At 51.2% G+C, this 27,558-nt stretch overlaps 1 protein-coding gene across 1 annotated transcript; it reads right to left on the bottom strand.

The window, feature by feature from the left end:
• Positions 1 to 652: 652 nt before the first annotated feature.
• GNG2 (G protein subunit gamma 2) lies at positions 653 to 27,558 on the bottom strand. The gene is made up of 4 exons (XM_064422840.1): positions 27,271 to 27,558; positions 6,507 to 6,573; positions 5,040 to 5,155; positions 653 to 4,257 (listed from the first exon to the last, which is right to left on the bottom strand). Exons 3-4 carry the CDS (start codon positions 5,124 to 5,126, stop codon positions 4,129 to 4,131), a joined length of 216 nt encoding a protein of 71 aa, XP_064278910.1. The 5' UTR covers positions 5,127 to 5,155; positions 6,507 to 6,573; positions 27,271 to 27,558; the 3' UTR covers positions 653 to 4,128.

Here is a 27,558-nt window from a genome sequence, read left to right as displayed (position 1 = left end):
CATAGGGACACCTTCCACTGTCCCAAGGTGCTCCAAACCCCAGCCAACCTGGCCTTGGACACCTCCAGGGATCCAGGGCAGCCACAGCTTCCTTGCACCCTGTGCCAGGGTCTCCCCACCCTCCCGTTAAAAAATTCTTCCTTATATCTGAGCCGGAATCAAGCCAATTTTAGATTAAAACCCTTTTTGCTGTCCCTCCAGGCCCTACAAAAATCCGTCCTTCTTTAGAAGGTTCCTTCAGGCCCTGCAAGGGGCTCTGAGCTCTCCCTTTTCCAGGTGAACACCCCCAGCTCTCCCAGAGCGTTCTCCAGCCCCTGGAGCAGCTCCATGGCCTCATCTGGATTTGCTCCTGTGCTGAGTGCCAGGGCTGGGAGAAGGAGGAAAGAGAGGGGAGAAGGATGGACAATGAAATTGGGAATTTTAGGTGTCTCTCAATTTCTGAGCAAGGAGCAATGTCCCACCCTGAAGGAGCATGTTCTCCCCTGACCTGCCTCATCCTGTGGGAACAAAAAGCTGCTGAAACCTCAGGCCCAAAACTCCTGCTAAACCCTCCCTGGCAGGGAGAACCCCTTGGGAACTCCCTCCAACCACAACCAGGACAGGATCCCACCTCCCCAGGGCTCGACACGCACAGAGCAGCACCTCCAGAGGCTTGAAACAAATCCAAAAGTTTATTTCCAACGAGTACACAGACCATGTGGGATGGGGATGCGCTACACCACGACTGGCTTTCGCCTACAACCACCCCCTCCCCAAAATCCTGCTGCTGGCAGGGTGGCAAACCATGGACAGAATTGCTACCAGCAACCTTTGCAGACAATAAAAGTCCTTTTTCCAGTACTCCAGATATTTTTTTTCTTTAAAAGCCTGGGGGTAGTGGAATGTCGTTTGAGGCCAGGCTGGAAATCCAGCATGGGGATGGAGGGATGGGTGGGATTTTTGTTTTGAGGAGGGGAAACAACCTTGGCAGGCGATCTCTGCTTGGCTAACAAAGGCAGATCTGTGTAAATAGAAATACTGGGGTGAAATACCTGGCAGCACACCAATGGCAACACCACAACCAACAGAAAATCAAGCCCAGCAACGTAAAACACCTTCAATGAATAATTTGGGTTAATTCAAAACCTCCCCCTCCCCGCTCCCCCATATTCATGCAGGTTTATTTTGTTGTCTAAGGTATTAAGAATTCGAGTTGTAAAAGAGGCAAGTCATTAAAAAATTATTACAAACCACTTTTGTGACAGTGTTTGAGAAGGGGTGGGGTGGGAGCCCCGGGTCAGACCGGCTGCACTTCACTCTCTGTGACAATAAATCAGATTAAGAAGAAAAGACAAAACTCGGGATGGGGTTTTTACATCTCTGCCTGGTAACACCAAGAGTGAAACCAGCTGCAGAGCAAACCACTTCATCCACCCTTCATCCTAAAGCGACGGGAGCTGTAGTAAAAAGATCAAAATTGGGGGAATTGGGGGGGGGCTGGGACCATCTAGGCTACTCGTGGCTTATAAACATTCCCAGGTGCCAAAAGTTTGGAGTCCAGTGTGAGAAGAACTGGCCTTCTCCGTAGAAGAACTAGAAAAAGAGTATGAAAAGGTAGAAAAACCAAAAAGCACTTTTTTTTACGGGCTAGAAAGAGTTACCAAAAGGTACCTAAAGACTTTCACCCTCCCGGATCCACAGGGATTTTTAAAAGCTCACAACTGGTTCAGCGGGGTCACCACAGACCCCTAAACCCCTTTGTGACCCCCAGCTCCTTTTGTACATAAATCCCCACATCATGATTCCCAAAGTGATGGTTCCCAAAGTGATGGTTCCCAAAGGGATGGTTCCCAAAGGGATGGTTCCCAAAGGGATGGTTCCCAAAGTTTCCCAGGAGGACAGATGAGCAGGGGAAAGCCAGGAGGTGTTTAGCAGCAGGAAGGAGAGACAAGCCACATCCACAAAAGCACGGACCCGAGGAGGAGCCCAGAAAGGTGGCGTGTGTCCCCCGAGAGCTGGGAGCAGATGGAGCAGACCTGGGAATAACTGCCCAGCCTGGCACGGAGCCCAGGCCGTGTGTAAACAGGGAATCAGGCACCTCCGGGAAGGGGCGGCCCCGCGGCTCCCGGGGCTGCTCCCCTGGCCCTTCCCAACGTGGGGAGGGGGCAGCGGGAACGGGAGGGGAGGGCAGGAAGGGGCAGGAACATCCCAACGCAGAGCAGCATCCCATGGTGGGACAGCATGCCATGGTGGGACAGCATCCCACCATGGAGCAGCATTCCATGGAGGAGCAGCATCCCACCATGGAGCAGCATTCCATGGAGGAGCAGCATCCCACCATGGAGCAGCATTCCATGGAGGAGCAGCATCCCACCATGGAGCAGCATTCCATGGAGGAGCAGCATCCCACCATGGAGCAGCATTCCATGGAGGAGCAGTATTCCAGCATCCCATGGTGAGATAGCATCCCACCATGGAGCAACATTCCATGGAGGAGCAGAATCCCATTTTGGAGTAGCATTCCACTATGGGGCTGTATCCCACTATGCAGCAGCATTCCATGGAGGAGCAGCATCCCATGGCGAGATAGCATCCCATGGTGGAGCAGCATTCCACCATGGAGCAGCATCCCACCATGGAGCAGCATTCCATGGAGGAGCAGCATCCCATGGTGGGATAGCATCCCATGGTGGAGCAGAATCTCACCAAGGAGTGGCATTCCACCACAGGGGTGTATCCTGTCACGGAGCAGGATTCCATGGAGGAGCAGCAATGCACCATGAGGCTGTATCCCACCATGGAGCAGCATTCCGTGGTGGAGCAGAATCCCACCATGGAGTAGCATCCCCTTTTGGAGTAGCATTCCACCATGGGGCTGTATCCCACCAAGGAGCAGCATTCCATGGAGAAGCAGCATTCCATGGAGGAGCAGTATCCCATGGAGGAGCATCAAGCCACCATGAGGCTGTATCCCACCATGGGGAAGCATTCCATGAAGGAGCAGCAACCCATCATGGAGCAGAATCCCATTTTGGAGTAGCATTCCACCATGGGGCTGTATCCCACCAAGGAGCAGCATTCCATGGAGGAGCATCAACCCACCATGGAGCAGAATCCCACCCTGAAGCAGCATCCCACCACTGACCAGCATCCCAGCAACATTCCAGACCAGCCCCAAGGGAAGGAAGTGCTACCAGGAGCTGGGAGAAGAGCAGGACCAAGCGAGGAGAGCAGAGGCACAGAGGTGTAGGAGAAAGGAAAGACCCGGAAAGAAGTGGTCGACTTTGATTTTCGGATTTCTGGCTCGCCCTGCACCCGGGCTGGCGCCTGCCCTGTGGCAGGAGGTATTTCAGGCACGTCTAAGGCATCTCAGGAGCTCTCTTTGCTTTCAGAATCGCCTCTGTTTCCTCCCTACGGCTTCTTCCACCAGCACGTGGTGCCCAACGCTGGAAAAGAAAAGTCTGGAGCGGATGAACGGAATTAAACTCTCATGCACTACCACTGAATGTCATCACAGGGCTAGGAAGCACCAAGCACGACACAGGAACCACTTTTACTTGCAGAACCAAAGCTAACCATAGAGAGAATGGTAAAAAGTGGGGTTTGCTGGGGACACAGAGCTGCTGGTGTCCCCTGACCCCCCTGCTACGCTACGGCCAGAAATGAAAAAGCACAAGACCAAACACTGAGTAACAGCACAGCCACCTAACCTGTCTGCTATATATCTGACAGCTTAAATCAAAAATATTAGCTCGGAAAGAAACCAACAATATCATTCCAAGAAGGTTATACACATCCTTAGCAGTTAACTTTGCTCAGCACAGCTCTGGTGCTTTAAATATGGAACAATCAAACAATTTTGTGAGCAGAAAAGTGACACAGATTTATTCTTTACATGGGTTTTTTTTTTGTTTGTTTTTCTCTTTCTAGGCAACTCTACAGACTTCAGATCTTTTGCCTCGCAATGCAGATCATCTGATTCCCCCAAAGGTGGCCAGGTTCTTTAAACATGCACATCTCTGTAGCTTCCAGGCCGTGTTTTTTACTTATTTTTGTTTAAATTCTGCGGACCAGCAGGTCGTCCCCATTCCTAAAAACTCTACATCAGTGTTCAGGGTGGCCTGAGTGCCCGTCAGGCTCCTCCAGGGTTTACAGGATCACACAGAAGAACTTCTTCTCTCTAAAGGGGTTTTCTGAGGCCGGGACGGGGGTCAATAGAGGGTCCTCCTTGGCGTGGGCTTCGCAGTACGCCATCAGGTCTGCTGCTGCTTTGGACACCTGCAAAAGGAGGAGCCCTGGGTTAGGGACAGGCTGTGCTGGGGACGTCCCACCTGGAGAGGTGCCACCAGGCTGGCAGCACCCCTGGGCAGGGAACATCAGATCTGAGATGAGAACCTGATTAACAAATACAGCAGCACGTCCCTGCCGGGGCTGGTTCTGGGCTGGTTCTTCACCTCTGGGCTCTGAGCTGCTCTGTCAGCCTGCGTTCCCATTCCCAGCCTTCCCCCATTCCCATCCTTCACCTGACAAGGACTGACTTCAGCATCCCTGCTGGCTCTCCCACGCATGCCTTGGCAGGAACATCCACAGCAGCATTTCCTGCCCTCACCCACCAGCCTCGCTCTTTATTCCAGACACGGCAGCAGCTCCCGAGCCACCAGAGCTCATCCCAGCCCTGGAGCACTTCTCTCCCTGGATTTAAGCTCTTAGCAAGGAGCTGAGATGCCTTGGGGACAGTCACTGCTTCCCACCACCCCACAGGGCTCCTGGTGATGCTTCCAGCTGCCTCTCACCCCTGGGAGTGCCCAAGGCCAGGCTGGATGGGACTGGGACAGTGGAAGGTGTCCCTGACAGGGGGTTGGAACAAAAAGGGCTTTAAGGTCTCCTCCAATCCAAGCCATTCCCAGATTCTACAATCTCATCTCCCACTGCCTTCAGCCAGGATCACTAAAAACAAGAGCATCCCCCACAAACACCACCTGGCTCCACACCCTAGCTCCCTCCACGAGCTGTGGGCAGCAGGCAGCACGTTCCCAGAGGCAGCTCCCAAGAATCCCTACCTTTATCCTGTCGATGTTGGCCTCCATCTTCAGCTGCTCCACCAGCTTGCGGGCCTGTGCTATGCTAGCAGTGTTGTTGCTAGCCATGGGCAGGCCAGGAGGGCTCCCGGGATGGGCTGCGGGCAGGAACACACCGGGATCAGCTGCTGGGCTGCTCCCCGCCCTGCCAGCCCCCAGAGCACGTGTGGAGGGTCAGAGCCATCAGAGTGAGGGGGTGAGCATGGCAGATGCCAGCCCAGGGCAGGGACACGCTGCCAGTGCTGTCCCCAGAGCTGGGGTGCCGCTCAGGTGGCACTGGCACTGTGCAGAGCCCAGCCTGCAGCAGCTGAGCCGTGCTTTGCTGCTCCCTGTTCCATGACAGCCTCTGACAGCAGCAAAAACAGGATTGCCGTGCCAGACTCACTCCCTGCCCATCCTCCAGCCCCTGCCGGTGCCCAGCGTGTGTCCAGTGTCCCCTGGCCTCCCTGGCTTTGTCCCTGCTGCCAATTTGCACATTGAGATGCTAAACAGGATGCTGGAGTTTCCTGTTTCTGGAGATTTCTACCCCGGGCAGGCGGGGGATGCTCATTAAGGCCACTCCAGGCTGGATCCCGGATGTTTTTCCAGCACCTTCTACCAGCAGAGAGCTCTGGCAGAGGCAGCACAACCCCAGCAGCCAGCTCCTGCAGCAGCAAAGGTTTTCCAGCAGTGCTCCTGCCTCACTGGGGCTGCCTGCCAGCTCCAAAATGGGTTTTTCATGGGATTACATATATATATATATATATATATATATACACACACACACATATATTAAAAAATATAATATTCTATATTCCATATTTTATATTATATATTATATTTATATATTATATATCAGACTTGATTACATATTATATTATAAATATTATATAATATAGAATATATGATAGACAGTATATAATATATAATATATATTATAAAATTCTATTATAATGTGTAATCATATATTTATATTATATAATATATAGTATATAAAATATATAATATTATACTATATATTACAATCCAATATTACATTATATATTATATAATATATATTATATTGATCATTATATGTTAGATATTGCATATAATATATAACATATAACATATTATATGTTATATATTATATATTACATATTATATATTACATATTGTATATTATATATTATCTATTATCTATTATCTATTATCTATCTATTATCTATTATCTATCTATTATATATTATATATTATATATTATATATTATATATTATATATTATATATTTATTCTATTTATTATATATATAATGGATTTTTATGGGGTTTATATGGGATCCCATATAAATCTATGGGATCCCATATAAATCTATGGGATTTATAGAAGGAATCAGCCTGGCCCTGGTGCCTGTGCTTGGAGAAGAAGTCACACCATGGCCAGCCGGGTTTGAGGATGAAGAGGGGAGCACAAGGAGGGGTTGTTTTTTACCAGAAGCCGATCTCTCCGGTGATCTGTGCCTCTAAGGGAAGCTCTGCTCCTCTTGGTCCTTCACTGCCTTTAAATAAAGAGAACAGAAAATGAAACTCAGCTCCATGGGACCATCATTTATGGCACCAGGGACCCCGGTGCCGCATCCCCAGGTTCCTTCCGTGTGTCCCCACGCCCCGTGCCGTGCAAGCCCAGCCCCCAGTGACATTTTCTGTTTGCATTCAGCGAGGTTTCCAGCACAGGAAGAGGTTTCAGTCAGTGGGTAAGTAGCCCAGGGCTGCTGGCAGCCCCGAGCAGGCTGGAGGGTGCACAGGGCTGAACGGTCTGGTGCACAGAGCTCGTGCTGGGGTGGAAGGAGCATCTCCTGGGGAGCGCTGCCAAAACCCTCAAGCCCAGCTCCTGGCTGGACCTGCTCCCCCAGGGCCGTGGCTGGAGCTTCAGCTCAGCCCCTGCATTGTTTAGCTCATCTCTCCCCTCGTTTTTTGGTGGCTGGAGAAGGGTTTGAGCAGCAGAGCACAGCCTTCTTTGGATTTCCCTCTTCTGATTTCCGTAATCTGGGGCTCTTAGCACTGATGACTGAATGATCTACAAAGGATTCTGAAATGCATCTTTTGCTTCACAGGTTTGCTTCATTTGTGTTGGGGAAGTTTTTTGTCTTTCACAGAACGAGACTAACGAGAGACGTTCCTTGGAATTTTATTACAACATCAGCCTCATTGTCTCAACATTACATGGTTGGGACAATAGAAAGATAGCAAAAGCTCACGTCCTACCAGCAGCTGCCAAAGATTTCTTTGTTACAGAACATTTTAAAAACTTTCTAGCCAATAGCATCTTGCTAAAGTTACAAGCAATTGTTCTAACCAATCACTAAAGGTACACATACTTCACACAATACTTATATGCCTTCTATTAACAATACACAGTACACCATTATTAACCTTAAAACCTTCTACTATCTTACTAAACATATTTTTCTACAGTCTTAAAGTCTGTCTTAACCAAACCTAAAACCCAAGCTATTGTTTCCTGTCCTCATTTACTGTACTTACTATTTACTATACTATTGTAACTTTTCCCTACATTTAAACTTTACTACTACAACTAATTCTAATTTCTCTACTCTTTCTATTTTTAAGAACTACTTCTCACAACTTCTAAACCTACTTTCCCGACTTTCTAAAACTCTTCTTACCTTCACTATTTCCCACACCACAGAATGTGCATGGTCCTGGCACAGCAGCAGGTTCAACCAAGATTGGGTTGGGTGCCACAGAGACTTTCCTAAGGCAGCAAATGCCATCCCTGGAAGGGTTCCAAAAGTGTGTGGATGTGGCACTTGGGGACATGGGTTAGTGGTGGGATTGGCAGTGATGAGGACTCAATCTTAGAGGGCTTTTCCAACCTAAAGAGTTCCATGTTGTGTCCTTTCATACAAAGTCTCAAGCTGTGCCAAGGGAAATATGGGCTGGATATCAGGAAAAGGTTTTTACAGAAAGGTGATAAAGCTCTGGAATGGCTGCCCGGGGAGGTGGTGCAGTCCCCATCCCTGGTGTGTTTAACAAAGCCTGGATGTGGCACTGGGGGCCAGGGTTGGGTTGAGCTGTTGGGGCTGGGCTGGACTCCGTGATCCTGAAGGTCTCTCCCAACCCAGGGATTCTGTGAATTGTGTGAATTCTGTGAATTTTGTGAATTCTGTGAAAAGATCTGCTCCAGTGGCAGGGAATCACCTCAGGGACTTCCATGTTTAGGATCCATGGGACAGGGAGGATGCTGAGAGCACCTGTATGGCTGTTACAGCCCTGATCCTTTAAATAATTCTGTATATCCAACCCTGCTGCCACCCTACTGCAAGGAAACCCTCCCTTGCTCTTACTACAGCCAGCCCTAGGGACACTAAAATGGGGAAAACAGCCCCAAAAATAAGGTGAGGGAAGGGTGGGACCCTCCTGAGAGGAGCACAGGCCTGTTGAGACAATGCTGGGGACTTTGGGGCAACTCAGAGGAGCCTCCCAGGAGCCACCACACCCTGGGCCATGCTCAGCCACTCTGCAGGTGCTTCAAGTAGAAATGAGAACCATTTTGGGGCCAGTGATGGTTTTAGAGCATTTCCACCCCTGGGGAAACCTGGGGCGTTTCCTCCACCACAAATAACAAAAAAAGCAGCAGGTGACACTTCGAAGTGAGCTGGTGAATGTCCCACCCTGGAAAACAGCCCTGGTGGGGCTGCTCCAGCACAAAGGCAGCTCCTAAATCCCAGAGAGAGGAGACCCCAGGAAGGTGTGGAAGCCCAAAATTCCATGGGTTTTTTTGTTTGGATTTGATTTATCATAGAGAGATGGAATGGGTTGGGTTGGAAGAGACCTTAAATCTCATCCCATCCCACCCCTGCCATGGCAGGGTCACCTCCCACTGTCCCAGGCTGCTCCAAGCCCTGTCCAGCCTGGCCTTGGGCACTGCCAGGGATCCAGGGGCAGCCACAGCTGCTCTGGGCACCCTGTGCCTCCCCGCCCTCATAATCCTTCCCAAAATCCCATCCAGCCCTGCCATTCCCTGTGTCCTGTCCTGCCCAAATCCCTCTCCAGCTTTTTCACCCCTTTGAGCCAGCCCAGCCCTTTCCACAGACAGTAAACATCCCCAGCCCCTCTGCACAGCAGACAAACATCCACAGCACGGGCAAGATCCCCAGCTGTAATTACAGTGCAGAGCCCAAAAAATACCCTGTCCATGTCCTGGCCATGTACAACATCATTAGCACGGAAATAATGAGGAAGGGCTCATTAACCTGTGGGCTCCAAGGCAGGAATCCCATTATCCAGGCACACACGTGCCAGTAAGTGAAGGAAATAAGGCACTGCCTGAATTCCCTTGGGAGTGCCAGAAAACTCCTTTCATTGCAGGCAAAGCTCAGCACAACAGCAGTGGGTGTGAGAGCAGCCCTGTGATAATGGGAAGACCAGGAAATAATTTTAAAAAAACCAAAAAACCAAAAAAAACAGAGCCAAAAAAACCCCCCAAAACGCCTAGAACTAAAACAAAACCTAAAATATAAATATAAAGACAAATGTAAATATAAATATAAATACAAATGTAAATATAAATATAAATAAAAATGTAAATGTAAATATATACATAAAAATAAATATATAGATAGATATAAATGTATAGATATAAATATAGATATAAATGTATAAATATAAATATATGGAAACTAAAATAAAAGTATAAAAATGAAAATAGAAAAAATAAATATATTTTAATATCTATAATATAGTATATAAAACAATATAAAATATAAAATTATAAGATATATTTTATATGAAAAATATAAATAAAAATTAGAAATCCAAAAGGATTTTGCTGCCTAAGGCCAGGAGCTGAGCTCTGCGGAGGGGACCTGGACATTAATTGGGATAATGCTGGCACAGCTCCTGTATCCAAGCGCTGCCATCACTCCACCACGCTGGGAATTCCCAGATTCCCCAAATGGGGTCAGGCATTCTCTCTGCATCCCCCACATCTCCAGTCCTGCCTCTGGAAGTTCCCATTCCCGTGCTGGCCCAGGGAGGGAGGTCACTGCCAGGAAATCCAATGCCTGGAAAACAAACTCCCCTCTACATGCCACGCTGAAATATTTTGGCATTTTTCCTTGGATCTGAGGACATTTTCCAGGGCGCTGCAGTGAGTGAAGAGGGGCTGGGGGTTGGAGGAGAGGAGGATGCTCTTGGTCTGCTCATTCCAGCTTTCCCGAAAATTTCCTTAAGAATGCCCAAATACTGGAGAATTCAGGGCTGCACAAATACCAGGGAATAAGGATACTGAGGCCTAAAAAAGCTCATACAAGGGGAAATACAGATTCCCAGATATTTGGGAAATACAAATACCCAAATACTTGGGAACAAGGATTCCAAATTTTGATGAATAAGAACGTTCAAATACTGAAGGATAAGGATGCCCAAACGTCAGGGAATAAGGATGGACAAATACTGGAAAATAAAATGCAAATACTGAGCAATAAGGATGTCCAACTACTGGGGAACATGGACACACAAATCCTGGGGAATTCAGGGATACCCAAACACTGAGGAATAAGGATGCCCATATAAAGGAAAAAAAAATATACTCGGGGAACAAAAATTCCCAAATATTGGCGAATAAGGATGCCCAAATACTGGAAAATAAAATGCAAATACTGAGCAATAAGGATGTCCAAATACTGGGGAACATGGATACAAAAATCCTGGGGAATTCAGGGATACCCAAACACTGAGGAATAAGGATGTCCAAATACTGGGGAATAGGGATACACAAATCCTGGGGAATTCAGCATGCCTATATAAAGGAAAAAAATATTCCCAGATACTTGGGGAACAAAAATTCCCAAATACTGGGGAATAAGGATGTCCAAATTTTGAGGAATGAGGATGCCCAAATACCAGGGAATAAGGCTGTCCAAATTCTGAGGAATCTTCACCTCTTCTCTGTGATGTGGAGCAACAAATGTGGATGTGGAGCAGCGTGGTGAGCTGAGATTGGGGTTTAAAGAGCTCAGAGCTGAAAGCCACCATTGCTCTGGGCCAAGCAGCCCTCCTCCATCCCAGCCTGCCCCACCCTCCTGGATTCCTGGATGCATTTCCACACCAAATGGCACATCCGACCCAAAGCAGCCACTGCAAAAGGAGCATTTCTGGATGCTGAGCCCTCCTGCTAAGCTGCCATGCCATTCCTCCCTCCCAGCCCGGGCTCCTGTGGGGCTCTGGCACCCCAGAGCTGCCAGCTCTGCTTGCAGGAATAATTAAGATTCATTTGCCAGCTCCTCGTCAGCAGCAGCTGCTGCCTGCTCTGCACAGAGCTGGGAGGCTGTGGAGCAGAGAGGATCCTGGAATTCGGGTGCCTGCTGCTGGATCCGTCCCCAGCTCCAGCTCCAGACCCATAGAATAGGAGCTGAACCGTCTCCAGAAGTTTTTTCTCCTCTTTCAGATGGGTTTTAGCTCAAGGTCTGCGTGGGTGGAGATTTGAATTCTCCTAAATGTTTTTAAAAATGGCATTTTCCCATCCCTGGAAGTGTCCAAGGCCAGGGTGGATGGAGTTTGGAGCAACCTGGGATAGCAGAAGGTGTCCCTGCCCATGGCAGGGAATGGAAAAAGATGAGCTTTAAGGTCCTTTCCAACCCAAACCATTCCATAATTTATGGTGGAATGACCTTAGAGGGCTTTTCCATCCTGGATGATTCCATGGTTCAGATTTCCAGACTTTTTTCACCTCCCAGCAAGGTTTTTCTCTGCTTTCCATAAAACCCATCCCTCCCCTCTGAAGCAAAAGGAAAAGCAGGGATGAAACAGAAAGTGCTGACATTGGCCAGGCTGAAACCTCTCCCTTCCCTCACTGCAAAGACCGAAAGCAGCATCACCCACCCCGAAACCAGCTCCTTTTTTGGGGTGAAAGCAACCTCCCTGCTCCTTGCTTGCAAAAAAAGTCACATTTTCCATCCCTGATGCACCAGCATTTTCCACTCAGTCATAGCAGAGTGGGTGAATCCCACTGGGACAGGCAGGATTTTGGGGAGAGCAGGGACCAGGGTGGTTTCTGCCATGCAGGCATCACCCAGGGGGGGTTTGCTCCAGAAAAGGGGGATTTTTTGGACAGAAAAGGGTTTTTTTGGACAAAAAACAAGTGTTTTTTTGGACAGAAAAGGGGTTTTTTTTTGGACAGAAAAAGGGCCTTTGGTCCAGAGATGGATCCAGGCTGGGTATTATAATGGAGAAATTTGTCCCAAATCTCATTCACTTTGGGATTTCTCCCTGTCCCTGTCCTTCCCAAGAGCTGAGCCCAGCCCAGCTCGCTGCATCCCTGCTGAGACAAGCAGGATCTCCCAAAAATTGCTTTTTCCTCCCCAAAACCAGCCAGGATGCACACCCAGAAGGGATAACTGGGAACGGGGTCCCTGTCTGGCTGGGGCGTGGGAATCCCTCGTGAGGGGCTGGATGCCTTTGCCAGGCATCTTGTGGCTTTTGCTAAAAGCCATGGCTAAAAATAGGTAGCTCAGCTGAAAAAAAAAATTGCTAAATATATCCAGAAAAGTATAAAAATACGACAGGCAAAATAGAAAATAGCAGAGCCACGTTTTCCAGGGGGTGGGAGATGGGATAGTCCCACTGATCCCAACAGGAGTTACAGATCTGGGTGGAAAAGGAGTCTCAATACACCCACATTCCACACGTTTTGCTCTTTCCTTGAGGAAAGAGAATGGTCTGAGCTTGATTTGTTCCATGGGGCAAAGAAAACCTTAATCCTGAGTGCTGGTTCCAGCCCCAGCTCCCAGCCCCTCTCCATGGGGATTTTATTCCCTTTCCCAGCCATTTTTTATCCCTGATGTCCAACCCGGTGTTTAAATCCCTGGGAAGCAGCTTGCAGGTCAGAGATGTGCTGGCAGATAAATAAATAAATAAATTAAAAGACGAGGGAGTGGGAAAAACGAGCCTGTTTCCATGGAAACAGCTTCCTTATCCCTTTGGCAGCATCCCATCCCTCCTGCCAAACCCAAACGGGAGAGGCGGGATGGGCGCCCGGCTCAGCCCCACTTACTGATCCCAGAATTGTTTGGGATGGAAAGGACCTTAAAACTCATCCAGTTCCACCCCTGCCATGGGCAGGGACACCTTCCACTGTCCCAGGTTGTTCCAGCCTGGCCTTGGACACTTCCAGGGATCCAGGGGCAGCCACAGCTGCTCTGGCACCCTGTGCCAGGGTCTCCCCACCCTCCCATTAAAAAATTCTTCCTTATATCTGAGCCTGAATCAGCCCTTTTTAGGATTAAAACCCTTTTTTCTGTCCCTCCAGGCACTATAAAAATCTCTCCTCTTTTAGAATATTCCTTCAGGCCCTGCAAGGGGCTCTGAGCTTTCCCTGGAGCTTTCCCTTCTCCAGGTGAGCACCCCCAGCCCATCCTTGGCCATTTCCAAGGACGGGAATTATCCCATCAGGCAAAAGCCCATCTTGCTCTTCCCTAATTTTGCTTTAAAGGAAGAGCTCAGCACTGGGATTGCTCTGTCAGAGATGGGATGTGCCCTTCACTCACCCGGTGTGAATCCCAGAGGGAGTCAGGAGGCTCCAGCCTGGCATTCCCGGTGTGTCCCCTTTCCCTGGAGCAGCCCCTGCCCCGTGGGCATCACGTGCAGAGCAACCTCAGCAGCTTTTGTTTTCTCTCAGGCCCCTAACGGCTCGAACTGAGGCAAACAGGAACCAACCTCGACTTCCTTTTTTTGTTTTTTAAGGTTTTTGTGGTTAAAAAAAAAAATGTTATTCAGGTGAAGGATCAGCAGCTCTGGTTCCTCCTGCCACTGTTCCTACAAGGTTTTGGCTCTGTCCATCCCAGTGCCACAAGGAGGGAGCACAGACCTGCTCCAGAGTTGGGAAAAGGGTCCAGAATCATGGGAATGCCACTAGGGAATGCACTGGTAGCTGAGCAAACCCCCAGGCTGCTCTAGGGTTGTTATTTGGGGGAAAATCCTGGGAAAAAGTGTTGGTGCACAAGGGATAATTCCAGTGGTGGGAGCAGATCAGGCTCTGGGTGTTCCCTCACCTTGGCCAAATACTGGGGAATAAGGATGCCCAAATTCTGAGGAATAAAATGCAATAACATGCCCAAATACCAGGGAACAAGGATGCCCAAATTCTGAGGAATAAAATGGAATAACATGCCCAAATACCAGGGAACAAGGATGCCCAAATGTTGAGCAATGCCCAGCTACTGGGGAATTCAAGGATGCCCAAATACCAAGGAATACAAATGCCCACATAGAGGGGAAATAAGGAATTCCCAGATGCCCAGGGAGTAATGATGCCCAAAGACTGAGAACAAGGATGCCCCTAAAGAGGGAATAAAGAATTCCCACCTACTTGGGAATAAAAATGCCCAGATATTGAGGAATAAGAATGTCCAAATCCTGGGGAATTCAGGGCTGCTAAAATCCTCAGAAATAAGGATGCCCAGATATTGAGGAATAAGGATGCCCAAATACTGGAAAATGAAATGCAAATACTGAGCAATAAGGATGTCCAAATACTGGGGAACATGGACATCTAAATCCTGGGGAATTCAGGGATACCCAAACACTGAGGAATAAGGATGCCCATATAAAGGAAAAAATTATTCCCAGATACTTGGGGAACAAAAATGCCCAAATTTTGAGGAATAAGGATGTCCAAATACCAGGGAATAAGAGTGCCCAAATATTGGGGAATTCAGGGCTGCCCAAATATCAGAGAATAAGGATGCCCAGATACTGAGGGATAAGAAAACCCATACGGAGGGAATTACAGATTCCCAGATATCTGGGAAATACAAATGCCCAAATACTTGGGAACAAGGATGTCCAAATTTTGAGGAATAAGAACGTTCAAATACTGAAGGATAAGGTTGCCCAAATACTGAGGAATAAGGATGTCCAAATATCAGGGAATAAGGATGCCCAAATAGTGGGAAATAAGAATGCCCAAATACTGGAGAGCAAGGTAGACCAAATACCAGGGAATAAGGATGTCCAAATACCAGGGAATAAGGATGCCCAGGTACTGAGGAATTAGGATGTCCAAATTTTGGGGAATAAAGATGTTCAAATCCTAAAGAATAAAGATGTCCAAATCCTGGGGAATAAGGATGTCCAAATCCTGGGGAATAACGATGCCCAAATATCACAGAATAAGGATGCCCAGGTACTGGAAAATAAAGATGCCCAAATCCTGAAGAATAAAGATGTCCAAATCCTGGGGAATAAGGATGCCCAGATATGGGGAGCAAGGCTGGCATCCCCTCCTGCAGTGGCACAGAAGGGAAGGGGCCTGGGCTGTCACCTGCTGTGCCACCCCAGCAGGACAGACAAGGGCACACATCCTCTCCCACCATCTCCAGCCCCAACCCCCTGCTCCCCACCAGGGCTCAGCCCTGCCAGGCTGCACTTCAGAGAAAATGAAAATGCCTTAAGGGTTAATGGGTTTTTTTTTGGGTTGGGTTGGGTTTTTAAGGTTTAATAAAATGTTAAAAACACCCAGAGGTCACCAGGAGACTGGAGGCTGCTGCAGCACAGGAGGGGAGGAGAGGAGAACACACAGCTTGGGAAATTCCCCAAAATCCATGGATGGATCAGAGTATCTGCAGCACACAGATCACAGAATCCCAGACTGCTCTGGGCTGGAAGAAACCTTCAAGCTCATCCCATTCCAACCCCCTTCCACTATCCCAATCTGCTCACCCAGCCTGGCACTGAACATTTCCAGGGATTGGGAATCCAAGTCTTCCCTGGGCATTCTGTGCCAGGGCCTCACCACCCTCCCAGTCAGGAATTTCTTCCTTATCAGCTCATCCAGCTCTGAACTCCTGACCCTTAATTAAGGGAAGCAGCCAAGAGCTATTATTTCATGTTAATTAACATATCCAGCCATGGGTTCCAGTAGTATTGGCCAGGGTGAAGATAAGGATCTTGATGGGAAGATGGGAAATGAGGATTGAAAGGGAAGGGAAGATGAAGGCAGAGCTGCAAATGGAGTTGTTTCTCCCAGCATCACATTTCCAAGAGGATTTGCTGTGTCAACACCACATTTCTAAAAGGATTTGGAAAGGGAAAAATCCACCCTGGAACGGGTGGAAAAGAGAGGGAAAAAAAGGAAAAAAGAGAGGGGAAAAAAAAAAGAGGAAAAGGAGAGGAAAAAAGGGTAAAAAGGAGGAGGGGAAAAGAGAAATCAAAATCGGAAAAACAAGGAAAAAAAGGGGGTGAAAAGAAGGAAAAAAAATTCCCCTGTGCATTCTGTATTTCCATAACTTTGAAAGGAATTTACTGTGGCATGCATTCCTGCAAATCCCCCCAAATTCAAGGCTGGGGAGTGGTTCAGCTCCACGATCTCAGGGATTTTCTCCAACCTCAGTGATTCCATGGATTCCCAATCCCTGCTCATTGGTCTGGGGACACAGCCACCCCAGGGAACTGGGACAAGACCTTGCCCTGATTTGGTTAAAATTATTTTAGGGGCACCCTCCGTGTGACCACAGGAGATAGGAAGGAAAATGTGGATTTTGCCATGGCTCGTGCCAGGCTGCTGAGCCCACCTCTCTGTAAATCAGTTTTCAGCTCAAATAAACCCCAAATCCCTTCTCTTTGTTTTGCTAGAGCCTCATTATTTTCCCCAAAAAACCCCCTCCTGCAGCAGGCAAAGCCTTGGGCTGCAGAAACCCTCGTGATGAGAAATCATCCTCCGATGATTTCACCCCGATCAAACCTTTATTAGAATTTTATTTTAAGTAACACTCACAGGGAGCCCAATGACCCTTTGCAGCCTCTGGGAATCACCCAACAAGTTACATCAGCAGAGAAACAACCCCGTTAAGCAGCCCCATTAATTTGAGGCCCCCTCCCAGGAATTACCTGAGACTGCTTTAATTAGGTATCCACCGTGCAAAAGAATTAATTAATTGGTGATAAGCACCTGAACCACATTACTCATAAGGTTCTATTTCAAGCTTCAAATACAGCAAACAGGTCACAGCCCAGCTGAGAGTGTAGACAGAATTCCCAGGGCTGCTGCCTGGTATTTCTCTTCCCATCCTTGTCGTGGAAAGAACAAGGCTGGGAATTTTTAAATTTTTTTTTTTAATTAATTTTTTCTTCCATCCTTGGAAGTGCCCAAGGCCAGGTTGGAGAGTTTGGAGCAACCTGGGATAGTGGGAATTGTCCCTGGCCATGGCAGGGGGTGGCACTGGGTGATTTCAAGGTCTCCTCCAACCCAAACCATTCAGGGATTCCATTTCTGAGCCAGGTTTTTCACAGCATCCAGAGCTCCTGCCTCCAGAGCTGCTCCAACAGTGGCTGCACCACACGGAGTTCTGGGATAATTTGGGGGGTTTGGTGTGGTTTAGGTGTGGGTTATGGGGTAAAACCCTGTTCTCTTGGGGCTGTGAGGGTTTGACCTCCCTGAGGGAGCCCTGCAGTGAGTGAAGCATCTGCTGAGGGCCAGTGGGCAGGTGGAGGGTCCACGTGGAACAGGGGAGGGTTCAGCAGGTTCTTAGAGGGGAAAAAAGAGGAAAAGGAGAGAGGAAAAGGGTATAAAATAGGGGGAAAGAGAAATAAAAAGAGAAAAAGAAAAAAAGTGGAAAAAGAGGGGAAAAAAAGGAGGGGAAAAAAAGGAAAAAAAAATCCCCTGTGCATTCTGTATTTCCACAATCCATAATTTTGAAAAGGAATTTACTGTGGCTTGTGCTGGCTCTGACATCTCACAGCCTGGCAAAGCTGAGGCTGTGAGAGGGGCTCTCCAAGCTGAGGGGGATGAGGGCAGGGATGCAGGCAGGGATGGAGAAAGAGGTGTAGACAGGGATACAGGGATGTGGGCAGGGATGCAGGTGTGGATCAGGGCAGGGATGCAGAAAGTGATGCAGGCAGGGATGTGGACAAGATCTGGACATGGATGTGAGCAGGATGTGGTCAGGGATGCTGCCTTAGGCTGGAAATGGGGGTGTGTGTTCTGTTCCCATCTGTCAGAGTTGGGGCAGTTCTCTCTGTCCATGGGGCAGTTTTTTCTTTATCTCTCCCACAGCCAATCCTCCCTCCAGCAGATCTCTGCTGTCCATGGCCACTGAGTGTCCCTGCAGGGCTGATCCAATTCCAGCATCCCATGGGAGATGCTCCGCCCAGGGCAGGAGCCAAGCATTCCTACCTGGATACAATCTGAGCCTGGAGCAGCACAGCAGCCTCTGCCCCCTGCATTCCCAGAGGAGCAGCTTTCTCCTGCCCTGCATTCCCAGAGGAGCAGCTTTCTCCTGCCCTGCATTCCCAGAGGAGCAGCTTTCTCCTGCCCTGCATTCCCACAGGAGCAGCTTTCTCCTGCCCTGCATTCCCACAGGAGCAGCTTTCTCCTGCCCTGCATTCCCACAGGAGCAGCTTTCTCCTGCCCTGCATTCCCACAGGAACACCAGGCCCATCTCCAGCAGCCCTGGAGCTGCAGAGGAAAACTCCCCCCTTGTGCAGGATCCCTGCTCCAGCAGAAGCACAGCCGGCACTGCAGGAGGGCTGAGCCCCCATGGGATGGGACTGTGCCACCACCCTGACCCACAGGGGACAGGGCCTGCTCTCACTCTGGCAGTGGCTTGTTTTCTTTTTTGTACTATCGCACTTGTATTTTTAAATTTTCCTATTAAAGAACTGTTATTTTTACTCCCATATCTTTGCCTGAGAGCCCCTTAATTTCAAAATTGCAATAATTCAGAGGGAGAGGGTTACATTTTCCATTTCAGGGAAGGCTCCTGCCTTCCTTAGCAGACACCTGGCTTTTTAAACCAAGGCTGCTGCACACAGGGATGTGTGTGGGGATCGGGGCAGGGCTGGGGCCCTGGCACAGCTCAAACCAGGTTATTTGGGCGGGCTGGCAGAAGTAGGTTGGCGGTGCTGCTGCTCTGACCCATATTATCCCAATTAAATTTAACTCCCTGCCCCGCTGCTGCCTGCCTCTCCCCTGTGCCCTGCTGCGTTCCAGGCCAAAGCAGGCCCTGCTTTCGGAGGCAGGGATTACACCTGGGCCCTGCCCAGCAACCGGGAGAGGAGGGCACGGCCGGCGTGGCAGAACTGGGGCAGGGACACAGAGGCAGCAGCAGCATTCCTGAGCCAGGCTTTCCCAGCATTTCTGAGCCAGGCTTTTCCCAGCACCCAGAGCTGCTCCAATAATGGCTGCACCACATGGAGATGGGAGCTCTGGGATAGTTTTGGGGGGTTTGGTGTGGTTTAGTGTGGGTTGTGGGGTAAAACCCCATTCTCTGGGGGCTGTGTATTTTCTCCTTTTGCAAGGAGCTTTATCTCTGTTAGCTGACATAACTCTCAAAGGGTAATTTTTGGGGATCTCACTTTTATTCCCTCCTTTTTTATTTTTTTTCCTCTATCCAACTTACTGGTTTTCTGTCCCATTTTTCAAGATCTTGTCTATCCATCCCCTGCCTCTGTTTCTCACTTTCTCTAACAACCTAAATACCACTTTTCTTTCAACTACACACACACACAAATAAAAAACCTTTTTTTTCACACTATTTTTCAATACAATACCCCTCCCTCCAAGGAAATATAGTCAGGCTTAAAATACACAATCTACATTACAAATACTTTCACTCATCTACATTCACTTTTATTTCTCATTCCCCAGGGTTCAGCACCTTTCCCTGCCCACCTGCTACTGGGAAACCTCTGTTTCAGTGGGTTTTTGTATTTTTCCTGGGCTGTGAAGTCACTGGAAGCAGCTGCTCTTGGGGGGCTCTCAGTTCCAGGCAGGATGTGGGAGCAGCGTGGATTCCAAACCAGCCCAACTTTTACATCATTTAATAGAAACACTTACACAGGGCTCAGATTTTAGGCTTAAAAGAATAATAATCATTGCCTCCCTTATTTGCTGCTTATACCTCTCCTTAAGCCTGGCTTGCTGCATTAAAATAATCTTTTTATTCCCTTTATTCCCTGTTTTTATTCACAATGTGGAGGGAGGAAGGAGGAGGGAGAGTTTCCCCCAGCACTGGCATTAAGTGGGGAATGAGGGAAGCACCAGAGGCAGATACAGATCCTGAGCAAGGATGTGAGGCTGAGAAATTCTATTAAACCAGCTGATAAATAATGCAAGGGGTTTTGATGGGGCCAGCCCTGCCAGCACCACACGAACACCACCACGTCTCCAGGAGATTACAAATCCAAAGGGTGCAGCAAGAATTGAACCCAAAGCCTTTCCCAACACCTAAAGCTGCCCCAGGGTCACACTGGAGCTGTGTCCCCACCAGGTCCTTGCCCCTTGCCAAGGTTCTACACGAATTAATGGGATCCACCAGGCCTGGTCAATGTTCAGGCTTTCCCAAGGTGGGGAACCTCTGCCTGGGCCCTTTCCAGCAGGATCAGAGCTGCTCCAGCAGCAGCCACAGGCCTGGAGGTTAATTAGAAATGAGAAGAGGTTCAGGCAGGTTGTGCTGGCTGCTCCCCAACCAAGGACCCCAAAGTGCTGCAGAACCAGAGAGGGGGCAGAAATCCCTGAGAAGGAACGTGGAGAAGGCCTGGAGCATGGAGAAGACCCAGCCACGTTCCTGCAGGACATCCTGGGACACCTGGACCCACAAGGGCTCACACCACAGCCACGGGGACAGCTCTGGCCTGCCCTGAGTGATGGGTGAGAGCAGAGACTCCTTCCCAAAATCCCACCCATCCCTGCCCTCTGGCAGTGGGAGCCATTCCCTGGGTCCTGTCCCTCCATGCCTTGTCCCCAGTCCCTCTCCAGCTCTCCTGGAGCCCCTTCAGGCCCTGCCAGGGGCTCTGAGCTCTCCCTGGAGCCTTCTCCTCTCCAGGGAACATTCCCAGCTCTCCCAGTCTGGCTCCAGAGCAGAAGGGTTCCTTGGAGCAGTTCCATGGCTCCTCCAGGCACTGAATTTTTCCTGTCCTCAGGAGGCTCAGGCCAAGCCCTGCCTGTTTCTCCCAAGGTTTCTGTGCAGACACAGCAATGACAAACCTCACAGGCAGAGCCACTGGCACTGTCCTGGAATCCCCTGCTGACAGCGGCACTGTGAGGACATTTTCCTGGCACCCCTGGCTCTCAGCACCTTCCCAATCCTCCTTCCCTGCACCTGCTGCAAGGCAAAACCAACGAGGAATCAAATCAGTGCTGAGCATCTCCCCTCAGCTGGCAGCTGCTGCTTTTCTTACCCAGAACGACCCCAAACCACAGCTCCCCCAAAGCCACAGCTCCTGCCCAGGGACTCACAGCTTCAGGGAGGATTTTGACACAACTGAAGCCTGCAGAATCCTTCCAGCATCCCTTCAGCACTCCCCTTTAGGGATCACAGCCCTGGCAGTGCCCCCTGTGCCATCCCAGGGGATGCTGCAACAGCTCCAACAGCCCTGAACCTCACCCTGAACCTCCTCTATCCTCTGGGACACAGCCCAGCTGGGAACAGGAGAGAAAAGCACAGCTCCTCCATGTCCCTGCAGGCTCTGCTGGCCGCACAGGGACACTCTGCCTGTCCCCAAGGAGCCACCACCGTGGTGGCTCTCCCCGGCTCTGCACCACCTCTGTTCCTTGGTAAAGGATCCAGGACAAACAAATTATGGAAAGGGAATTGGCAAAAATTGCAGAGGAATTTCAGGCACGGGCAGGCTCTGCCCAGGGTGGAGTCCCCAGCCCTGGAGGGATTGAGAAGCCGTGAGGATGGTGGCACTTGGGGACACGGGTGGCAATGGCTGCTCTTGAAGGTTTGAGAGGGCTTTCCCAACTTAAACAATTCCACGACTCTAAGCCCGAATTCCTGGCACAGCAGCACCGAACATTAATGACCTTAATGACCGTAATTAGCACATGAACCCACCCGGCAGTGTCACCCTTCTGCAGGTGCCAGCCCTGGGAAGAGCGGGGCTCCTCCTGCCCAGGCAGGAGCAGGGGGAGAGGGAGGATCCCCAGCAGGGATTTACTCCGGGATGTGCCAGAATTAGGGGGTGGTGGCACAGGGCAGCGGTGTCCCCAAGGACAGCCGTGTCCCCAAGGACAGCCGTGTCCCCAAGGACAGCCATGTCCCCGTGTCCCCGCTGCAGCTGCTGGCAGCTCAAGGCACAGGAGGAGCAGGAAGCAGCCAGGCTTTGGGGCTGGGGTTTGTCTCCCTGACCAGAGGATGCTGAGCAGCCCCGTGACCCCAGGAACACCGAGGAGCTTGCAGTGGGAATATCCCGTGCTCTGCCAAGGATTTTTTCCCCCTTTTTGGAGGGTTTCATGTGACCCAGGAAGGAGCACAAACCCCTGAGGAGCTCCTTCCCACACAGATCCCTCTTGCAGTGCCCATCCAGGACCTTTCCAGGCAGGAAAGCTGTTCCTAGGGAGCATCACGGGATGGACAGAGGCAACTTTCCTCCCCAAAGCCCTCGGGAGAGCAGAGAGGAAGATAAACCTGTTAAACTGAGCCTGCAGCTCAGCCAAAGGAGCTTAGCCAGCAGCTCCTGGGAGCAGCACCCCTGGAAAAAACCAACCTGCAGCTCAGCTGGCTTGGGAATCTGCAGGAGAGCAGCAGAGAACTCCAACCACGAGAGCTTCCCTTGGATAAACTAATTAACCCGGGCTCTAACGAGGATGATGATGACAGACAAGCGGGGAAGGAAACTGCTGAGTGAAAAGCCAGGGAAGGACGAGATAAGGTGAAAACTAATTGTGTTTGGGAGGATAAGCAGGTCCTGGTGCAGCTGCTTCCCAGGAATTATCCAGGGTGCCCCAGCTGCAAGGTGCTGATTTTTCAAGGCTTGGCCCAATGTCATTTCAGAAGGGATTTTTATTCCCACTGGTCCTGGTGCTTGGATCATTCCCACACGAAATGCAGGAGATGAGTGATTTTAGTCTCCAGCCTCAGCACAGCTGCGTCCTCACCCATTCCAGATGGTCTCTTAGACCCCTTCCAACACAAGCCACCTTCCCTGATCCTGTAATTCTGTCATTCCCTGAATCCTGTGATTCAGTGATTCCCTGGTCTGTGATTTCTGATCCTGTGATTTCTTGATCTGTCATTCCCTGATTCCCTGCTCCTGTCATTCCCTGAATCCTGTCATTTCCTGATCTGTGATTCCCTGATCTGTGATTCCCTGAATCCTGTGATTCAGTGATTCCCTGATCTGTGATTTCTGATCCTGATATTCCCTGATCTGTGATTCCCTGCTCCTGTCATTCCCTGATTCCATCATTCCCTGATTCCATCATTCCCTGATTCCCTGCGCCTGTCATTCCCTGATCTGTGGTTCCTTGAATCCTGTCATTCCCTGACTCCCTGATCTGTGATTTCTGATCCTGCCATTCCCTGCTCCTGTCGTTCCCTGATCCCGTCATTCCCTGATTCCATCATTCCCTGATTCCCTGCTCCTGTCGTTCCCTGATCTGTGATTCCCTGATCTGTGATTCCCTGCTCCTGTCATTCCCTGCTCCTGTCATTCCCTGATTCCATCATTCCCTGATTCCTTGATCTTGTCATTCCCTGATCCTGTCATTTCCTGATCTGTGATTCCCTGATCCACAATTCCCTGAATCCTGCCATTCCCTGATTCCCTGCTCCTGTCATTCCCTGATTCCATCATTCCCTGATCCTGTCATTTCCTGATCCTGTCATTTCTGATCCTGCCATTCCCTGATCAGTGATTCCCTGATCCTGTCATTCCCTGCTCCTGTCATTCCCTGACTCCTGTGATTCAGTGATTCCCTGATCTGTGATTCCCTGCTCTGTCATTCCCTGCTCCTGCATGCAGCCTGCTCCCTGCCCACCCAGCACCTCGATTCCCTTGCACATCCCCAATTAAAGGCACCGTTAATTAAGCACTGCCCTGATCCAGCACCCACACCCCTCCAGCTCCATCCCGGCCGCTCTGGGCGGGTTTGGAGCAAGCCTGGGATCCATCCCCAGCTGGATCCTGCCCTTCCCAGCTCAGGGCTGCCTCTGCCCCAGCCCCAGCCCCTGCAGCCACCCCAGCAGGACCAGGAGGGATTTTGGGCCATTCCTGGCCATTCCTCCCGGGGATTTTGGGTGGACAAGGCCACTCCTGTGCTCTAAAGGGAGTGGATTTGGGGGGTTTGCACCATTCACGAGGCACCCAGAAGGAAAAATGCACATGGAAAGCTGGGCTGGAAGTGAGCGGGGAATAAAACTGTGTGAGGACAGGCAAAAAAATTCCCTTGCTGAGCGGAGCAGGATGCAGCCACATCCCTTTCCATGGAATGGGGCTTCATTTCCCACTGCATCCCTCCTCCCCACAAAGAGGCTGAGCCCAGAGGGGGAGAACAACAAGAGAAGAGCCTGAAAAGCAAGAAAACCTGAAAATCCGACCTAATCCCTCAGCCCGTTCCTCTCTTCCCTGCTGGCTGTCACCACACACGGGCACATCCCACTTTTCCCATCCCGCTCCGGCCACAGCAGGGAGACCCTTGGAGAAGTGACGCTGAGAACTGATGCCACTCGAGCCCAAAATGCTGCTTTGCCAGGGTGAAGCCGCAAATCCCAGCCCCAAACGGGGCGATCCAGCGGGAGGGAGCGGCCCCGGCTGGCACCTGGAGCATCCCGGCGGGATGGAGCCGCCCCTGGCAGCGCTTTTTGGGGACACGGGGGGCTCCAGCACCGTCTCTCCAGCCCTAATTACTATGGAAACAGCCAGCGCCGGCGCCTGCCTGTCCTCCTTCGGTGACTCACCGGGATTCAGGAGCCCCTGGAATTCCAGCGGGAGCATCCGCGGGGCTGCCAGGTGGGATGGCACTGCCCAACCCCGGGAAAAATTGCGGTTTTATTGCATTTTACACTTGGCACGGGGTGGCAAAACAGCAGGCTGGATTTGGGATTAACAGTAGTAATAATAATAATAATAATAATAATAATAATAATAATAATAATAATAATAATAATTTTAAAATTAGAGCTTTTTCACCAGCTCGCAGCCATCAATCCATGGGAATCCCTTTAGGATTTCCTGGTCTTGAGCACGCCCATGCCACGAAGCAGCCTCGGTTATCCTCTCCCCCAGATCCCAAATGTGCCCCACCAAGGCAGCACCAGCTCATGACTGCGAGGAGAAAACCCCACGAGATCCTCCAGGCTGGTGCACCATCCACTGGGAGCAAAGCTGGCAGCTCCCAGGGAAGCTGGGAGAGGGGATGGGCACGTGCAGGGACCACAAGCTGGGAATTTCCCATTTTGGGGGCAAGGCTGCCTCCAGCCAGCAGCACACTGCATCAAGCAGCATCCCTGCCTCCTCCTGCAAGGCTGGAAATGCCCAAAAAAGCCCCAAAAACTGGTGCCAAGGAGCAGCTGGGGCCATGCCCGGCCTTGTGGGGCCAACACAGAGGCTGGGCTGGCCCCCATCCCTGAATCCCCCAGCACAGGGTGAGAAAAGCCCCGCCAGAACCCCCCAAACCCCTCCCGGAGAAAGGCTTGGCCCCAGGGCTCTGCCGGCAATAATTAATTGAGTCATATTTCAATCCAGCCAGCGGCCATATGGTTGGGAAGAGGATTAAAATCGCATGCTCCAGTTGCACTCAGGGAAATCCAGTTATCAGGAAAAAGCCCCAGTGGCTGGCTGCAGCCCTGCCACCCATCCACGCGGCCCCAGCCCCTTCTCCGGGAGCCAGGAGCGCGGCATCCCTGCGGAGGAGATGGATCGGGAGCCATTCGGGAGGGCAGGGGGAAATGGGAGAGGAATCCGAGCCCGGAGGCAGCAGCAGGAGCAGCAGAGGCAGATCCCTGCTGCTGCCAGCCGCTGCCCTTTGGGCACCGCGCTCTAAGTTCATTAGCAGCTCATTAGCGATTGATTAATGAGGGGGTATCGCTGTGCGTCAGGGTTGTCCTTAAATATAAATCATTTTCCACCAAGGAAGCGAGAGCCCTGCGATCTCTGGCAGGGATGGGAAGGGTCCTTGAAGCCCATCCCGTTCCACTCCCTGCCATCCACACCTCCCCAGGCTGCTCCAAGCCCTGTCCAACCTGGCCTGCAACAATTCCAGGGATTTGGGGCAGCCCCAGCTGCTCTGGGCACCCCGTGCCAGGGCCTGCCCACCCTCCCAGCCAGGAATTTCCCCCTAATTTCTATTCCCCACCTTCCCCGTGTCCGTTTTTTGCTGGATTCCCCCCTCCCGCTGGGGCAAGCCGGCCCTGGAGCAGCTTTCCTTGAGCTCATCCCGGCGTTTTTCCCGGGAATCCTTCACCCAAAGCAAGCACTGCTGGCAGAACACGGATTTGGATGGAAAGGAGAGGGACACATCCCTCTGCTGTAGGGATGGCACGGACATCACCCCCAAACCCCTCCGGGCCAGGCTGGGGCCGATCCCAGCACAGGCTGCTGCGGGGATTTGGGGCTGGGAAAGTCTCCCCGTTCCTTCCTTCCTTCCTTCCCGTGATTAAAAAAAAAAAAAAATCAAATCAGGAAAGAAAGAACACTACGTCTCATTCATCCAGGGAGAAAGCCTCGCCTGTGATGGCAAATCAGCTGATTAAGGAGGATCAAACCCTTTAAATCCAACCTTTGTTGGGAGCTGAACGCCCCGCACAAAGCCCCTTCCCCCGGCGGGTGCGACCCCCGAGGCCGCGGGGTCCCCGTGGGCTGCGGGGTTTGGGGGATTTTCTGCCCATTTAGGAGCGGCTCGGTCCCCACGGGGGTCAGGGACAGCGGCTGGCGGGGGTGGGACCGCCCTGCCCTGCGCCACCTGCGCCAGCGCTCCCAGTGCTCCCAGTGCTCCCAGTGCTCCCAGTGCCAGCCTTCCCAGTGCTCCCAGTGCCAGCCCTTCCAGTGTTCCCAGTGCTCCCAGTGCCAGCCCTCCCAGTGCTCCCAGTGCCAGCCCTTCCAGTGTTCCCAGTGCTCCCAGTGCTCCCAGTGCCAGCCCTCCCAGCGCTCCCAGTGCTCCCAGTGCTTCCCAGTGCCAGCGCTCCCAGTGCTCCCAGTGCCAGCGCTCCCAGTGCTCCCAGTGCCAGCCCTCCCAGTGCTCCCAGTGCTCCCAGTGCCAGTGCTGCCAGTGCTCCCAGTGCCAGCCCACCTAGTGTGTCCAGTGCCAGCCTTCCCAGTGCTCCCAGTGCTCCCAGTGCCAGTCCTCTCAGTGCCCCCAGTGCCAGCCCTTCCAGTGCTCCCAGTGCTCCCAGTGCCAGCCTTCCCAGTGCTCCCAGTGCCATCCCTCCCAGCCTTCCCAGTGCCCCCAGTGCCAGCCCTCCCAGCCTTCCCAGTGCTCCCAGTTTCCCCCTTCCCCCCGCGCCCGGCCGTACCTGGAAGCGGTGCCCCGGTCCCCGCGGGGCGGGCGGCGGCGGGACGGACAGACGGACAGGGGGATGGATGGATGGATGGATGGATGGAGGGACGGGCGGCCGGCCGCTGGGATGGAGGAAGGGATGGAGGAGGGAGGGCCGGAGGGATGCGGCCGCAGCAGCAGCAGCAGGAGGAGGAGGAGGATGGTGGTCAGCAGCAGCCCCGAGCGGCGAGTCCCCACCCAGCTTTGTCTGCGCTCATCCCGCTGCTACAGGAAGCGGCTCAGCCCCGACTTCCTCCTCCTCCTC

Source organism: Passer domesticus, chromosome 6 (genome assembly GCF_036417665.1).
Source record: "Passer domesticus isolate bPasDom1 chromosome 6, bPasDom1.hap1, whole genome shotgun sequence".
Classification (NCBI taxonomy): domain Eukaryota; kingdom Metazoa; phylum Chordata; class Aves; order Passeriformes; family Passeridae; genus Passer; species Passer domesticus.
Note: the sequence above shows the minus strand (reverse complement) of the source record. Positions and strands in the feature narration are given on the sequence as shown.

Excerpts from the sequence above, each read along its gene's own strand:
- GNG2 (XM_064422840.1), bottom strand. The coding sequence starts at position 5,126 with ATGGCTAGCAACAACACTGCTAGCATAGCACAGGCCCGCAAGCTGGTG. Across the intron at positions 4,258-5,039 it reads CCAACATCGACAGGATAAAG|GTGTCCAAAGCAGCAGCAGA; the intron begins GTAGGGATTCTT and ends CTCCTTTTGCAG.